Below are 17783 nucleotides of genomic sequence, written 5' to 3' on the forward strand. Positions count from 1 at the left end.
GTGGAAGAAGTAGAACAACCTCCCTCTCCTAAATCATAAACTTTTTCTAGTTTCGTTTGTTTTTATTTTGTGTGGGAACATGAACTTTGTTTAATATTTGTCTTTTCTATCCTTCTCCTTTAATCATGCTACAATGGAACTTATTGGTTTGCTAATTCTAAGTTTGATCTTTTTGCATGTGTGCGTCTAAATGAATGGCTAATATTCTTGGATTGCGGTTTTTGAGAGTTGAATGCTTTATTTGCTTATACTAACCAACTTATTTCTTACAAGTTTGGTGATGTATGTGATGTGTTTAGTGAATAATATTCATCTTTTTGAAATCGTGGACTATGTTTTTGAAGATGCCAAAGGGGGAAAGATAAGGCAAATCAGAGTAAATTTTTTTTGTCATGAATTATGTTCTCATATTTCGACTTTACAAAATAAAATAACGAGTCTATAATACTTAATTTAACTTGGTTACATACTTTGTTAAAATTATTTTTATATGACTTTTTGTATATTTTTAGTATATGCCTTTTGTTGCCATCTTCAAAAAGGGGGAAATTGTTGACCCTTGAGTTTTGAAGATGACCTAACCACAAAAGACATAGTATATTTTATTTATGTTGTTGCAAGGTAATTCATGCTCGAGCTAAGAGAATACTTGATTGAAGATTAAAGCGGAGAATTAATCAAGATCGAAGTAAAGATGTTCGAGAGAATGAAGAATCAAGCATGGAATGAAGATTAGAATACATTAGGGTATTTATTAATCTTCTTGTTAAGGTTGAGTAAAAGCTTTATTAAGTTCGTGGTGAATTCTCAAAGGAACTTGGTTCTGTTCCCATGAAAGGAACAGACCTGGCACTATAGGAACAAGGCTTAGGAACAAGACTTAATAATTAGGGAACAAGACTTAAAACTAATTTAGGAACTTCTAAGTGACTAATATTGTGCGCCTAAGTAATTGTGTGCCCAATATAGTTGTTAGAGTTTTTAGGGATATTTGACTAAGATCCATTATTTTAGGAAGTTAGTTTAAGTTTGTTAGGAAAAGATTTTAAAAAGATTTTCTGATTTTAAATTAACTGATTTTCAAATATTATCTTTTTAAAAATATATTTTATCTTTTATATTTTATTTAAAAGATTTAGTTTTCGAAAAATTATTATTTCCGGTTTTTAAAATGTTTCGGATTTTTAAATAAAAACTGTTTTCCGGTTTTTATAAAAGATTTTGAAAAAGATATTTTTCCTAAAAACTAGCTAAAGATTTTATTTATTTATTTCCTAAATCTAGATTCACGCCTAAAGTTTACTGCTACATCGTTTATGTAGTTAGTGGATTTAGTGGCTTAAGTTAATTATCCTCCAAGTATTTATTTAATTAAATAAGTTTAGTTATTCTCCAAGTTTTGCAAAAACTTACCACGTAATGTGTTACTGCTTCTATGAAGTGAAGTAGTGGATTAGTGGATTCTTTATAATACATGGAATAATTAATTAAACATCATGGAGATCATGTGTTAATGGTTTAATTAGTGGAGATCATGTCTTGTCTTAATTGTCTATAAATAGGCGCCTAATTCATTTGAGCAAAATTGTGTCTGACTTAGTTAATTTGTCCTAAATTATCTAAAGTGTAAGTTCCTTTTCCTTAAGAGAATTCATACTTACATTAATCGAGTTTATTACTCTTCCATTATTTTATAAAGTGTATTTTTGAGAAAAAGGGTTTGAGTGAACTTTTTATAAGTGTGAGAAAGCTTTGAGTGAAGCAAGAGAAAGAGAAAGAGAAAGGAACTTCGAGTGAAGTTTGAGAGAAAACGTCAGTTGTTGGGAACTGTCGTTGGGAACTTGAGTTGAGTAACTTAAGTTGAGAATCGAGAGAAAAGTAATAGGTTGTAATCATAGTTGCTTTGGCCTATTATAGTGGAAAGTTGTTTAAAATCCCTTGTGGTCGAGGTTGTTTCTTCCTACTAGGCCTAAGAAGTTTTTCCTCGTAAAATCTCTCGTGTTCCCGTTGTTTGTTCCCAAGTTAACTTTTAATTCCGCAAAAAGTATAGCTTATTCTCTCACTATAATTCACCCCCCCCTCTTATAGTGCTCATATTATACAACAAGAGTTATGCATATATAGTTAGATACACAAAGGAGCTTTGGATATGGACAAATTAGTGTTTCGTTTTGAATAAATAACCAAAATTATTATATTATATAATTAAAGATTACTTTTGCCACTAAATTCAAAACATTATAATTTTTTTTACTATTGAAGAGTGTTTGTAATATTCTTCAAAATAAATTACAATATAGTTTTACAACTCATGAATATATATTTATTTAGATGATATGTAAGGCATTGGTTAGTCTTTATTTTATATAAATATAATAATAATAATAATAATAATAATAATAATAATAATAATAATAATAATAATAATAATAATATTAATATTAATAATAATAATAATAATAATAACTATAAGTACAAGTATATAGTAAAGTATATATATGTGATTATAGCCTTTGATCATAGGTCCGATTTATAGGATCCAACATATTATTTTTCAAAACCTCAGCCTTACTCAACGAGCCAAAATAATTGAGTATTGCAAGAAAAATTATTAAGGAAATTTTGTTGTTACAACAAAAACTAAAATCTATATAGAAATAAAGTTACATATATATTAGAGTTTTGGCTGATGAAAAAATTAGAGTTTTATTTTAAAAACAATTTTAGAGGTCGTTTCGTTCACCTCAAATTTCACTGGAATTTGAATATCTTAGGAAGTATAAAATAGGATAATTGTTTGGTATGCATGATATAGGAAATTCATGAAAAATAGAATTTCCAAGGATATGGAAATTCATATGAAGTGTAGGAAATTAATCGCCAATCCCCCACGTGATTAGAAATTTTTGTGTCGATTACAAATTCTTATGCTCAACCAAACACCCAAAAGCTACTTCCTAGAAAATAGACAAGGGAATTTACTTACCATTAAATAAGACTTTCCATGGGAATTAAGTTCCAATGGTAACCAAACGAGTCCTTTGAATATTATTTAGATCTCCAATTAAGCATGTCATATCATTCACTTTAATTTTTAATTTTTTTTTACAATAATGGTTTTCAACATAGATATAAATACATATAAGATCTTTTAGATAAGTGAAGATTATATTCATATTTTAAATAAACAAATTAAATTATTATACTATGTAAATTGAATAATACAGCTTTTGGTACATAATTCACATTATTATAATTTTTATAACCATTGAAGAGTGCTTGAAATATGCTTTGAAATAAGTTTCATATATAATATAGTTTTACAACGTATGAAAATATATTTATTTAAATTAAAAATAACGTATTATTTATTCTTTATTTTAAGTACATATAACTCTAAAAGCAACATATTATATGTGGCAATAACAATTACCTCTCTCAAAATTATACTTTAAAATATGATTTATAAGAAGATAAAAAAATATAAATCTATAGCTTTGAACATATAGCATACCATGATGGAATTACATGAAAAATCAAATAAAAGTTTGTCAACGACATTACAAAGGTACCCCTATTATATGCAATTAACTGATTATTTTATTCCTAGAATATTTATTGTATACATAATCATTTATGCTCTTTTCCATATATCTATATGTCAAATCTTATTCTTTTCTCCATTAACTTAATTGTAGTAAAACTAATTCGAAAATCAAGGTTCCCATTTCTAGATTATTTGTGGTCACGGATCGTAATAAAGGGAAGTTTGATAAGTCTTGATATGATCATATTGATGAAGAGATAATTTTTTAAAAAAAATAGTATTTTCAATTATTAGTAGAGGTTAGTTTTATATTAATTTTACTCGTAATACCATCATTATGATCTTCTTTTTCGGTTTTCTATCTTCCATTCTATATGCGTTAATATTTATGTGACATGTTAAAATTCAAAGTTGTGGTTGACACTCATGTTTTTCTCTATTCTTTATGTTGTGCATCTATTAAATTATTATCATATACTTTCTTAAGGTAACAATTGAACATTTTTCATGTTATAATTATGTTAGCTATTATTAGTCATACCAATTAGTGGGATACTCCCTCTGTTTTTTTTGTTTTTTTTTTTATCTTTCTCACTTTTCGTTTTAGTGTGTTTTTTATAACCTTCTCATTTTGAATCTATCTATTTAAGGTAAAAAAATCTTCCAATAATACCCTCATCTATTAACTGATATTTACATCTAATATCTAACCAAAATAATAAAATAATCCCTAGTGGTCCCCAATTCTCCCATTAGATTCCACTCTATCTCTCGCCTTTCTCAGTATTTCTAGATCCTTCTCCAACCACCCATTAAATCTGATATTATGAACTGTTCATATGAGCCATCTCTAACCACCCATAAAATCCCATTGAATGAACTGTTCATACTCCCAACAACGTCTTTCTCTTTAATCTCGTATAATTCAGTCACTATCTGTCTCTCCCTCATATAGTTCACTCTCTCTCTCTCTCTCTCTCTCTCTTATAATTCACTCTCACTCTCTCTCAGAACCCTAGATCTGAAATCGAAGACTCTTTTCTTCATCATTTTTCTCTTACACACAAAATTTCTCACAAATCACGTTCTTGCATAATCAAACACCTAAATTTTCTCTTAAAGATCTTTGCGAATTATGTTGGTAATTTTCTGGGCTTGCGAATTTTAAAGATTGCTGCAAATTGTGTGGGTAATTTTTTAGTTTTACGAATTTTAAAGATCTTTCGAATAGTGTGGTAATTTTCTGGTTTGCGGATTTTAAAGATCTTTGCGAATTTTGTGGGTAATTTTCTGGGTTTTCGATTTTTTAAAATCATTGCGAATTGTGTGAATAATTTTCTGATTTTGCGAATTTTAAAGACCTTTGCAAATTGTGTGGGTAATTTTCTAGGTTTGTGAATTTTAAAGATCATGGCTGAAAAGGCAAATTTAGAGATTTCTGAGGAATCTCATAGTGTTCCAAAGTATATGACTCCTCAAAGACCTTGCGATGATGATAAAGTTGAGGAACTCTCAGTTCCAGACTCAGAGAGGCTTCAAAGTCCTTCAAACGAGGTTTTCAGCAGTGAAGAAGAAGAAGAACTAATTGTTCCAGACACTCCTGACAGAGAAGGCTCCAGACCTGAGGTGGAAGTTGATGAATTTCCATTACCATCGCCGGAGGAAATTTACAACAATTTGAAAATATATTTTCCGGTCGTGAAACTAAAGCATTGTTAACCTTTGAGGGAGTTTCCTTAACTCTTTATTTTTTGTCTTTCTATGTTTTGTCAATTAATTTATGTGATGATTGAATGTGGTTTTGCTGCTGGTAGATCTTAGGATTATCCTGTTTTTTTTCTTTTTGTAATTTTTTTTGCTGCTGCTGAAATTATTTTTTCGCTACTGCTGGAATTATTTTTTTGCTGTTGCTGAAATTATTTACGTCTGGTTTTTGCTGCTGAAACAAAATTGAATGTGGTTTTTGCTGCTGGTAGATCTTAGGGCTTTCGTGTTTCTCTGAGATGCATGAGTAATTTATGTTTTTGCTCTCTGTTTTGTTGCTGCTCATGTTCTCTTCATGTTTTTTTTTCATGTTTTTCCTGCTTATATTCTTTGTTGTTCATGTTGTTGCTCATATTTTCCGTGTTATTTGTGTTTCTGCTCATCTTAGGAGTATCATATGGTGTCTAATTCTCCGTTTCTCTGAGATGCATGAGTAATTATGTTTTGTTGCTTCTCATGTTCTCTTCATGTTTTTCCTGCTCATATTCTTTGTTGTTCATGTTGTTGCTCATATTTTCCGTTTTATTTGTGTTTTTGCTCATCTTAGGAGTATCATACGGTGTCACTAATTCTCTATTTCTCTGAGATGCATGAGTAATTCTGTTTTGTTGCTGCTCATGTTCTTTTCATGTTTTTCCTGCTCATATTCTTTGTTGTTCATGTTGTTGCTCATATTTTCCGTTTTATTTGTGTTTTTGCTCATCTTAGGAGTATCATATGGTGTCACTAATTCTCTATTTCTCTGAGATGCATGAGTAATTCTGTTTTTGTTGTTGCTCATGTTCTTTTCATGTTTTTTTTTCATGTTTTTCCTGCTGATATTCTTTGTTGTTCATGTTGTTGCTTATATTTCCCATTTTATTTGTGTTTTTGCTCATCTTAGGAGTATCATATGATGTCATGAGTTCTCTATTTCTCCGAGATGCATGAGTAATTCAGTTTTGTTGCTGCTCATGTTCTCTTCATGTTTTTTTTTTTCATGTTTTTCCTGCTCATATTCTTTGTTGTTCATGTTGTTGCTCATATTTTCCGTTTTATTTGTGTTTTTTCTCATCTTAGGAGTATCATATGGTGTCACTAATTCTCTGTTTCTCTGAGATGCATGAGTAATTTTGTTTTGTTGTTGCGCATGTTCTCTTCATGTTTTTTCTTCATGTTTTTCCTGCTCATATTCTTTGTTGTTCATGTTGTTGCGCATATTTTCTGTTTTATTTGTGTTTTTGCTCATTTTAGGAGCATCATGTTATGTCACTAATTCTCTGTTTTTCTAATATGCATGAGTAATTTATGTTTTTGCTCTCTGTTTTGCTGGTGCTCATGTTATGTTCATGTTTTTCTTGCTCATATTCGTTGTTGTTCAAGTTGTTGCTCATATTGTTCTTTCTTTGTGTTTTTGCTGCTCGTAGACCTTAGGGTTTTCTCTGTTTTCCTACTGGTAGTGTTTGATTAGGGTCATGTTGGTGCCTGTGATGATGATGAGTTGCATATGGCCATTGTTTTAGTTGAATGTAGTGCCACTAAGTGTATCCTACTTAGAATCATGGGTAGCTCTGTGATGCGGCTCATAGTAGCCACCATAGTAGCATGAAGCTTGATTCAAGTGGGATATGCTTGTGTTATTGCCACCTCAATTGACAACCTCAATGACCAAACATGTGAGAGGTTCATTTTATCATTGATATGCTCCATTTCTAAGTAGCATGATGACTTGATTTCAATAAATACAGACATGCATGATGGACTTGTAAATATAAAAATGTGACAGCCCAAACAAAATATATATCATATGTGTATGCTTTCAAAATGTTTACAAAAAGTTGTATGTTTTCCATTTAACTTCCTACCTTCACAAAAACTTTCTAGATATTCTTCACAAAAACTTTTCTTCCTTCATAAAAACTTTCTACCTATTCTTCACAATAACTTTTCTTCCGTCATAAAAAACTTTCTACTTATTCTTCACAATAACTTTATAGTTATTCTTCATCTTCTTGTTGTAAGATGTTCAATTGTCATTCATATGTTCAGCAATAAATTGAACTGCCTTATGAACATCTTCAACAGCTGGACCAACTTCTTCTGGCAGCAGGCCTAAATCTTCAAGTTGTGACTTCTTTGCATGGGGTTCATCATATTCATTATTTCCACAAACTTTGATAACTTCATTTAGATAGAATTGAAGTGACATCCATACATTACTTAGAGTCTTTGGATGTAGTCGTTCTTCCCATGACTCATTGACAACATCAACTAGTTGGTCAATTTTTCTTGGTGATTTTCTCTTTATTGCAATGTTTGAAGTACTCTAAAGTAACCTAAATCCAAAATATTCATGTCTGGGCTGTTTGGTGGCTGTTGTATCAACCTAAAATCAAATCCATGTAGTAGTCTGTGTTGTTGAAATACTAGATCATCATTGGTTATGTGACATGGTGCATTATCTTGTTGTATGTATATGACCTTGCTTGGGTCATTTGGCCATTTCTCCCTGATGGCAGGCATGATTTTGTTTACCAACATGTCTCTAATTACATCTTTTGTTATTGCATCAATGGGCTTTGTTTCTAGAGTTCCCCTAGGTCTTTTTTCTGATGATCTTTGTACTGGAACTTGTTTTGTGAAAGACCATATGCCAATCTTCCCGTCAAATGCACAAGAACCATCTTGGTTCCACCTTGGTCTTGGAACTGCAACCATGAACATGGCTTTTGGGATGATCATGTTTTTGTTTTTATCACTAGTAGAATAATTACTTATTGTTGCGGTTTTACCCATACGCAGCAATATATCATGTAAAAAGAAAATGAAAAATATAAAATGATCATATTGCTGCGGTTTCGACCGAAAACCGCAGCAATATGGTTTCAACAGAAATTTTTAAATTTTTTTGTACTATTTGACTAAACATATTGCTGCGGTTTCTGACAAAAACGGCAGCAATATATTAAAATAAAATAAAAAAAATATTATTTGAATTTTGAACCTATTGCTGCGGTTTCTGACACCTAAATTTTCTCTTAAAGATCTTTGCGAATTATGTTGGTAATTTTCCGGGCTTGCGAATTTTAAAGATTGCTGCAAATTGTGTGGGTAATTTTTTAGTTTTACGAATTTTAAAGATCTTTCGAATAGCGTGGGTAATTTTCTGGTTTGCGGATTTTAAAGATCTTTGCGAATTGTGTGGGTAATTTTCTGGGTTTTCGATTTTTTAAAATCTTTGGGAATTGTGTGAATAATTTTCTGATTTTGCGAATTTTAAAGATCTTTGCGAATTGTGTGGGTAATTTTCTAGGTTTGTGAATTTTAAAGATCATGGCTGAAAAGTTAATTTTAGAGATTTCTGAGGAATCTCATAGTGTTCCAAAGTATATGACTCCTTAAAGACCTTGCGATGATGATAAAGTTGAGGAACTCTCAGTTCCAGACTCAGAGAGGCTTCAAAGTCCTTCAAACGAGGTTTTCAGTAGTGAAGAAGAAGAAGAACTAATTGTTCCAGACACTCCTGACAGAGAAGGCTCCAGACCTGAGGTGGAAGTTGATGAATTTCCATTACCATCGCCGGAGGAAATTTACAACAATTTGAAAATATATTTTCCGGTCGTGAAACTAAAGCATTGTTAACCTTTGAGGGAGTTTCCTTAACTCTTTATTTTTTGTCTTTCTATGTTTTGTCAATTAATTTATGTGATGATTGAATGTGGTTTTGCTGCTGGTAGATCTTAGGATTATCCTGTTTTTTTTCTTTCTGTAATTTTTTTTGCTGCTGCTGAAATTATTTTTTCGCTACTGCTGGAATTATTTTTTTGCTGTTGCTGAAATTATTTACGTCTGGTTTTTGCTGCTGAAACAAAATTGAATGTGTTTTTGCTGCTGGTAGATCTTAGGGCTTTCGTGTTTCTCTGAGATGCATGAGTAATTTATGTTTTTGCTCTATGTTTTGTTGCTGCTCATGTTCTCTTCATGTTTTTTTTTCATGTTTTTCCTGCTTATATTCTTTGTTGTTCATGTTGTTGCTCATATTTTCCGTGTTATTTGTGTTTCTGCTCATCTTAGGAGTATCATATGGTGTCTAATTCTCCGTTTCTCTGACATGCATGAGTAATTCTGTTTTGTTGCTGCTCATGTTCTCTTCATGTTTTTCCTGCTCATATTCTTTGTTGTTCATGTTGTTGCTCATATTTTCCGTTTTATTTGTGTTTTTGCTCATCTTAGGAGTATCATATGGTGTCACTAATTCTCTATTTCTCTGAGATGCATGAGTAATTCTGTTTTGTTGATGCTCATGTTCTTTTCATGTTTTTCCTGCTCATATTCTTTGTTGTTCATGTTGTTGCTCATATTTTCCGTTTTATTTGTGTTTTTTCTCATCTTAGGAGTATCATATGGTGTCACTAATTCTCTGTTTCTCTGAGATGCATGAGTAATTTTGTTTTGTTGTTGCGCATGTTCTCTTCATGTTTTTTCTTCATGTTTTTCCTGCTCATATTCTTTGTTGTTCATGTTGTTGCGCATATTTTCTGTTTTATTTGTGTTTTTGCTCATTTTAGGAGCATCATGTTGTGTCACTAATTCTCTGTTTTTCTAATATGCATGAGTAATTTGTTATTGCAATGATGCCATTTTTTTAAAAGAAAATCTTTATGTTTTTTTTTCTAAGTCAGCAAGTGGTAGGGGATGAGTTGAGAAGGGTATATGTAGTTGAGATTTCTAAAATTTTTAGTTTGGAGGGAAACTTTTAGTTTCTGAAATTTTATTACTATAAAGCTGCACAATTGAGATTTCGTTGTTTTCCCTCCTTTTTTTGCCTCAATTTTAAAATTGTGTAAAGCTATGCTGTGTATGATTTATGTTTAGTAAAGTACTTCTCCTTTTTGGATTTATAATATTAAATTATAAAGATGGACCCACTTACATTGTAGTACTTTTTCTTTTTAAATTGCTTAACAAAACAGATTCCAACCCATGTGCAAAAATCTTCCCTTTCCTTAATATTTGTGCAAAATTCTAAGTGGGAAGGATAAAAAACAGAGGGAGTGCTATTTAATAATAGACTTACCTATAATATTCAATTGAGTATTAAAATTATACAATTTATATATTGCAATAACAAATTTAGAAATTAGAGTATAATGACACACTTTCTCCTTTCTTTTCTAGTGCAATAATGGGTTTGGGCATGGTTTTATGAAAATAAAAAATGGATAGTTTAGGATAGAGCTACCACGTGAATTAACTAGAGTACCAGATTAGTAAATCCTTAATAAAGTAAATGCAACTTTATGAGACAATTTTTTGAGTAATTAAAGATGACTTTATTAGCATAAAGTAAAGGTAATATTGTCAGATATAGTTGTTTTTTATATCAAAAATGTTATGGTTTTACCAGATGAAATTAATCAAAGTGATAATTATTGCAATAGAATAGAACGAAGGTATGTAAATATTATGGAGTTGAAAAATCTCATTTCATAATAACACAAAACCAATAATGTTAACAAATAATTTTAAAAAAATAAAACAACAACGGAGTCAAAACTAGTTTTACACGATAAGCGAAACAAAATCTAGTGTGTTATTATAGGAGGAAAAAAAAAGGCAAAAAAAAACAAAGGGAGAAAGAAATGTTGAGAAAAAAGTGGGAGAGATAAATCATAATTATTCTTTTAAGTTGTTAACGTAATCTCAAAAGATTAACTTAGCTTAACTGAATTCCAATTTCAAACATAAGAGCTCTAGATTCCGAAATCTTCATATTTTTTCCCTCAACCACTTCTGTTTTTTCACTCTCTTATCTTCCTATCAAATTAAGATATATGGATAAACTTGCTCCTAGAATCTCTCAACCTAAATATCCTCCTATAACATTTTCCGATATGAACTCAGATATTGTCAATTCATCATTCTAAACTTCATCAACTTAATATCAGAAAAATGGCGCAAGTTGGTAGCTTCGTCGAACGGGAATGGAAAATTCTCATTGTGGATTATGATAACAATAGTCTCTTGAGATTGGAGGAGATGCTACAATATTGCCGCTTTAAAGGTATGTGCTTGTATTAAGATCATGTATAGTATTCAATTCATGTCACCTCACCTAGTGGTAAATTTTAGAGTTATACATACCTGTATTATACTAAAGACACTATATTTCTAACCATACTAGTCTTCCATGCACGCAATGCATGCGTCAATTGTTTGACTCTATTCTTAATAAATTTCATCAAAATATAATTATAGAAGTGTGATTTATAATGATTGTTATACAAACTACCGTAATCTATAAAGTTTTTAGAAATTGAGATAAATATTTAGATGTAAACTTTTATAGTTAAATTAAATTTGTATTTTTTTATTGGGTAATCATTTTTTAGTTTATTTTTAGAATTGAAAGGATTTAATTATACAAAATCTGAATATTTAATTAAGTACATATATTTAGCTAAGGATTAAAAAGACATTTCATTGAGGACACCATATATCCCATCGACTTATATAATAGAGATTTATATGATTCAACTTTGAAAATTTATTTTGTGTATGTATATGAACAGTGACAAAATGCCGGTATGCAAAGGAAGCAATACGTATTCTAGAAGAAGATCGAAACCATTACGACCTTGTCATCGTTGATGTCTACCTGACGGAAATGAATGGATTTGAGCTCCTAAAGCTTATTGGTATAGAGACAAATCTTCCTGTTATAAGTAAGTATATAAAGTAAATGTTACAACGAATGACACAGTTTTATAATTTATCCCGTTTAGAGAGAGATGGAAAAGTCGACAAATGTCCATCTACATAAAAAAACAGTCTGTATTTATTTTCAAATTTGGGCTGTTATATATCATGTACACTTGTGAAACCAAATATATAAGCTATGGTTCTTGATTGCATTTAGTAAACAAAGAAAGAGGATAGAGAAAAATCTGGTGCTTATCTAAATTAGATTAAGGGTGCCGTGGTCCTTTTATTTTTTTCTTTGATGTTATTAAACTATTTTGTTCTTGACTTTAATTCCTTTAAAGTATGTATTTAAAGATATTAGATTTTTCAAAAAAATACGTTGTACAGAATTCGCAAAGAGAATGTTCAATTTAGTTCAATTCGTCAACATCTTTGTTTGGAGTTGGGTTTGGGGATGGGAATGCAAAATAACACGTAAAAAAAAATTGGATGAAGGAAAAATACAAGTACATGAGAGGAAGGTGGTGAAAATTTGAAAAGATGCAGGTGCAGTGTTTCAATTAAAAGAAAGAATCTTTATTGGGTAGCTGATTTTTTTTTTTTTTTTTTTTTTTTTGGTAAGAAGAAGTGATCCGGATCTCGCTCGAATCCCTTCCCTTTTAAGGTTGGAAGTAGGGGTGTAAGTTATTTGGTTAAAAACCGAAAACCAAACCAAACCAAACCGAATTAGTAATTTGGTTTGGTTTTTTTGAAATTCGGTTTGGTTTGGATTCAAAAAAATTATTTTTTCGGTTTTTCGGTTTGGATCGGTTTTGGTTTTGGAAAACCGAAAAAATCGAAATTATTGTCACTTAACATACGAATTTTGTCTGTTATTTTTTGTGTCTTTTTTTTAATATTAACTACGAAAATACAAAAATATTGTCACTTAAAATAAGAATTATCAAAAAGTTTGGTTTAGATTCGGTTTGGTTTTTATCTTGGTTTGATTTAATTTCATTTTGGTTTGGTTTGGATTTTGGAATATGAAAAAAATTTGGTTTGGATTTTGAAAGATAAAAAAAATTCGGTTTGGTTTTTGGTTTGGTTTGGTTTGGTTTGGTTTGGATTGAGTCGAATATCGGTTTGGATTTGGTTTGGAAATTTCAAAACCGAATTTATTTCGGTTTGGTTTGGTTTTGACCTAAAACCAAACCAAAAACCGAACTTACACCCCTAGTTGGAAGGGTGTTCTCCTTACAACTAGACCAAGTACTACTTGGTTTTTTTGAAGCGATTATTGTGTAGTTCATTTATGGCTATAAAGTTAATGTTTTTTCAAGGGAAACTGTAATTGGTATCCTCCGTTTCTAATTCCATAATTGAAATGAATACTGTATTATTATTGATAAGGGAGGAAGAAAATATTCCAGTTATCTTTCTTCTGATATCAATTATGTATAGTGATAGCTTTTAGTTGTATAATGATATGATCTCGGTCATTAATAACTGACTTTCTATTTCTCTTGTGTTTCGGTATGTTCAAATAGTGACATCAATCGATGATGATAATGATCAAATAAGGAAGGGGATGCTATATGGAGCTTCTGATTATTTGATTAAGCCGATTCAAATGGAGAATGTGAGATATTTATGGAAATATGTATATGGAAAACAAAGACATGAAGAGTTAATCAAGGCAAGGGTTGCACAATCAGGGAGCAATAGTTCGGATATAATTAACATGAATTACTATTGTAAAAGAGTTTCCAAAAATGCATGGATTGCTCCAATCAGTGACCATGGAAAAAGGAAGATTGCTGATATAAACGGAGACCAACAAATGAATGATGATGCAACCACTACGAAGAAAAAGCAAAGAGTGGTTTGGACTCCTCAACTCCATGCTAAGTTCATGGAGGCCATTAAGCAACTTGGGACTGAAAGTATGTCTCTAGCCATTCTACTTTACTCCAAAATATAATTGGTCTAATTACATAAATCAAACTCATCATGAAATGTACATAAGGTAAGAAGTATTTGATAGTGTACTATTCCCTCCGTTTTTTTAATCGCTATATTTTTCTTAAATGGTTGTTTCTTTTTAATTGCTACATTTACTTGGCCTACTATAAAGTAATAGTACTACTCTTGCACTTTTCCCATTATTTTATGCTAAATAGGTCAAAGAGTACCATCCAAAAAGCTGAAAAGTGACATTGCCTAAATTGTTGTCCATACAACAATGTAGTAATTAAAATAAACGGAGGGAGTACTATTATTTTAAACTTCGCTTTTTAAGTGTAAATGATTGAACTATAAACTAGAAATAGTGCGTAGGTGTCAAATATTATTGATATATAAACGACTAGGATAGAAATAATTAAATTTAAGTTGTTTGCATAAGAATGAAATTATGACACTGGTTTGTTTTTAGTTTAGATACCTTTAATATAATAACTCTTGTTCTAGTCGTTTGATCATACAATCAACTCCCTTTTCACTCTTGGCTAACTTAACAGTTTCAAGTACGGTATTTACTGTTCCAATTCAACCAACTAAAGTTCAATTGCTCGGAGAATAGTTCCAGTAGTTAGATCATACAATCAACTTTCTTATCAATTTTGGCTAACTGTACATTTTTAACTGTTACATTTTCGGCTCTTATTCAACCTCTTTCCCACTAGTGTCACCAAAGATAGTTTAGTCATGTCTTTCAGCTTAAAGCCTATTTGATCACAAATTGTTATCAAGCATTTAATATATTGACGTATGGAGCGATATAACAAGGATAAGTACCATGCATTAAATCTAATGAATTTATACTATTTATAGAATGTCTTAAAATTATGTAATATGCTTATCCCGACAATTTTTCTCTTTATCTCTCTATATCACATTCGGTTGCATAAGAATATTATTTTAATCAATCATGACTATTGTTTTTGCATTTGTTATTTTTTACATACAATTTCTAAGAGAATATGTTTTATAAACGACATTAATGTAGAGCCAGTTCCAAAAAAGATTTTGGAGATAATGAATGTTCCTGAATTGACCAGAGAAAATGTGGCTAGCCATCTACAGGTATATATTTACTATCACTTCTATTCCTAGTGGATTTACTACTATATCAGTTAAGATATATCACATTTTTATATGATATATAACATGATATAATGGTATATGTGCAGAAATATCGTCAATATCATAAGAGAATGGAACAAACATTACAATACCAAAGTGAAAACCTACCACCAATTAGCTCTGATGAAGATATTCATACAAGCTCATGTTCTTTGCAACTACAAGGTTTGAACTCCCATTCTCAGGCTATGGTTTGAAAAACTATTCCCAAGTTGTTCATCATGTTAAAAGTAGTAATTTATTTTATTATCATTCTGATTCACATGCGTATTCAACTACATTCGATTCAACGATAGAGGGACAAATATCTGGATTTGGAGATGTTTCTTGCACAAGGGTTGATGATGATACATATGCAAGTTACATACTAGATCATTGTTACAATGATCCTGCACTCTACAGTCAACTATTCGGCAACCAATCAATCTAGGTTATTAATTGTTCTTTTGGTGTTTTATTGATTAATTATTATTATTATTGCTAGCTATGAACTTTGTAATTATTAACGCGTTTCCCCTATTTTTCTTGTTGTAGGAAGCATGATAGCATGACCCGAAACCCTCTCTATGGTAGAAGACAAAAGAATAATTCAAGGTTGTTTATAAGTGCATATAGATGTTTGGCATGTTTTGAATTTTTTTTTTTTTGATTAATCGTGCTTATGTGTATATAAAATTTTAGCATGTTTTTGTATTTATTTTTTGTTATGTGTGTGATCAATAAGAGAATCGGATAACCACTCCAAGGCACGGAAACTACGCTTTCCTATTAGTTTAATTTCGCCCCTCTAGGATCACCGGGTTAACACGAAATAACTAATGAGATACAATGGAGAGAAACAATCCACTTAGATGATCTTCTAAGTGAATCAAACAAGAACTTGTGTTTTGTTTTGTGAAGAACACTCAAGAGAAGATTGCAAGTTTTCTCTTAAGCTAAGCAAGAAGTATTTGAGAGAGTATAGAATAGAAAATTCTGATTTTCTTCTAACCCTTCACTCATAGGAATCCCAAGGTTTATATAGGAATCATAAACCTTTCATTGACTAGAGTAGTCAATCCATAACCCCCATTTTAATCACCCATCAAAGGCCTTTAATCAGCTGATTTAAGGACCTTAAAGGTCATTAAAATGAGGCCATAACATCACAACGGACATAAAACCGTCAAGGCATCTTTTCGCATTCCAAGGCAGAAGACACGTCGCGACTCGCGAAGAAGCTCGCGAGTCGCGAGGCGCTGGTCGCGACCCGCGACGCCTGTCGCGACTCGCGACGGGCCACTGGTCGCGACTCGCGACGGTTGTCGCGACTCGCGGCCAGTCTTCTGTCTCCCTTGGTTTATCAATGCGTTTTGCCACTTGATGCACTCTAGCCTTTTGCATACTAGACCTCCTCCTCTTCTAGTACATACCCTTATGAGTTTCAAACCCATTACCCTATAAATGTTCCAACAATCCTCCTCCCATTTATAGGGTAATGTTGAAAAGTTTTTCAACTTGCTATAAATCGCAAACACACATGTTCATGCATCATGGAAATATCTAACGATTGAATTTCCATTTAGTAAAAGTAATCTTTACAATAATTTAGATCATAATGATAGACAAAGCTTTGAATCATATAACCATTACAAATTATTGAAGTTACTAATACACACAAACATAAACTAGGTTCTTAAAACCTCCGACACCTATGAAGCCTTGGTGTCCATATCCATTCATAAGCATTCCAAGTCAAGCCTAAGACTTGATGAAGCGGCCAAACTTCTAGCTTACATAGGTAAATCTTTCCGGACATGCTCCTACAATTGAGCACCTTATCAAAGATTTATTAAGAATAAAATTCAACCTCTTTATCATTGTAGCAACAAGCACTAACCTCGGGATGTATTAAACAAGTGCTCCCAACCTCTTAGAGAAGTACTATCCTCCTTGAATTTGAGATCTAACGTTGTATTAGACATCAAATAGAGTTTTCCTTCACCATAGGTTGATCAATAGGCTTAAGACCCATCCCTTTGTTCATTTTGTTCACTAGTTCCCTTGACAACGGTTTTGTAAACGTATCCGCCAAGTTCAAACTAGACCGAACAAAATTAATAGTTATACAACTATTCCTTATCATTTCCCGCACATAGCTATGTCTAACTCCAATGTGCCTTGACTTGCCATTGTAGACTTCACTATATGCTTTAGCTATGGTTGATGCACTATCACAATGGATAGCAAGAGGTGACATTGGTTTCACCCATAAGTCCACCTCACTCAACACATTCCTTAGCCATTCCGCTTCTTGGCAACAAGAAGCCAAAGCAATGAATTCCGATGCCATAGTGGAATCCGTTATACATGTTTGCTTCTTGGAAGCCCATGAAATGGCACCTCCTCCAAGAAGAAACACCCAACCACTAGTGGATGAATAATCTTCCTTATTCGAAATCCAACTAGCATCCGAGTAACCTTCTAAGATAGAAGGTTCTCTTTAGTATGTTATGACATAATCCAAGGTCTTATTCAAGTACCTTAACACTCTTCTCAATGCTTGCCAATGCAACATACTAGGATTACTAGTATACCTACTGAGCTTGCCAATAGCAAAGGCTATATCCGGCCGAGTGCTAGTCATAGCATACATCAAGCTTCCAATTAAGCTTGCATACTC

The 17783-nt window shown here is 31.6% G+C and overlaps 1 protein-coding gene across 1 annotated transcript; it reads left to right on the plus strand.

Moving 5' to 3' along the window:
• The first annotated feature begins 11242 nt into the window (after positions 1 to 11242).
• Positions 11243 to 15318, plus strand: LOC104899174 (two-component response regulator ORR26). The gene is made up of 5 exons (XM_019250610.2): positions 11243 to 11354; positions 11863 to 12015; positions 13525 to 13920; positions 14985 to 15061; positions 15169 to 15318. The coding sequence occupies exons 1-5, from the start codon at positions 11243 to 11245 to the stop codon at positions 15316 to 15318; spliced, it is 888 nt and encodes a 295-aa protein (XP_019106155.2).
• Positions 15319 to 17783: the final 2465 nt, after the last annotated feature.

Source organism: Beta vulgaris, chromosome 7, assembly GCF_026745355.1.
Source record: "Beta vulgaris subsp. vulgaris cultivar EL10 chromosome 7, EL10.2, whole genome shotgun sequence".
Lineage (NCBI taxonomy): Eukaryota > Viridiplantae > Streptophyta > Magnoliopsida > Caryophyllales > Amaranthaceae > Beta > Beta vulgaris.

Bases quoted from the DNA above. Each gene is read 5' to 3' on its own strand.
- LOC104899174 (XM_019250610.2), top strand. From the start codon at position 11,243: ATGGCGCAAGTTGGTAGCTTCGTCGAACGGGAATGGAAAATTCTCATT. The intron at 11,355-11,862 runs GTATGTGCTTGT...GTATATGAACAG, and splicing joins ACAATATTGCCGCTTTAAAG to TGACAAAATGCCGGTATGCA. The intron at 12,016-13,524 runs GTAAGTATATAA...ATGTTCAAATAG, and splicing joins GACAAATCTTCCTGTTATAA to TGACATCAATCGATGATGAT.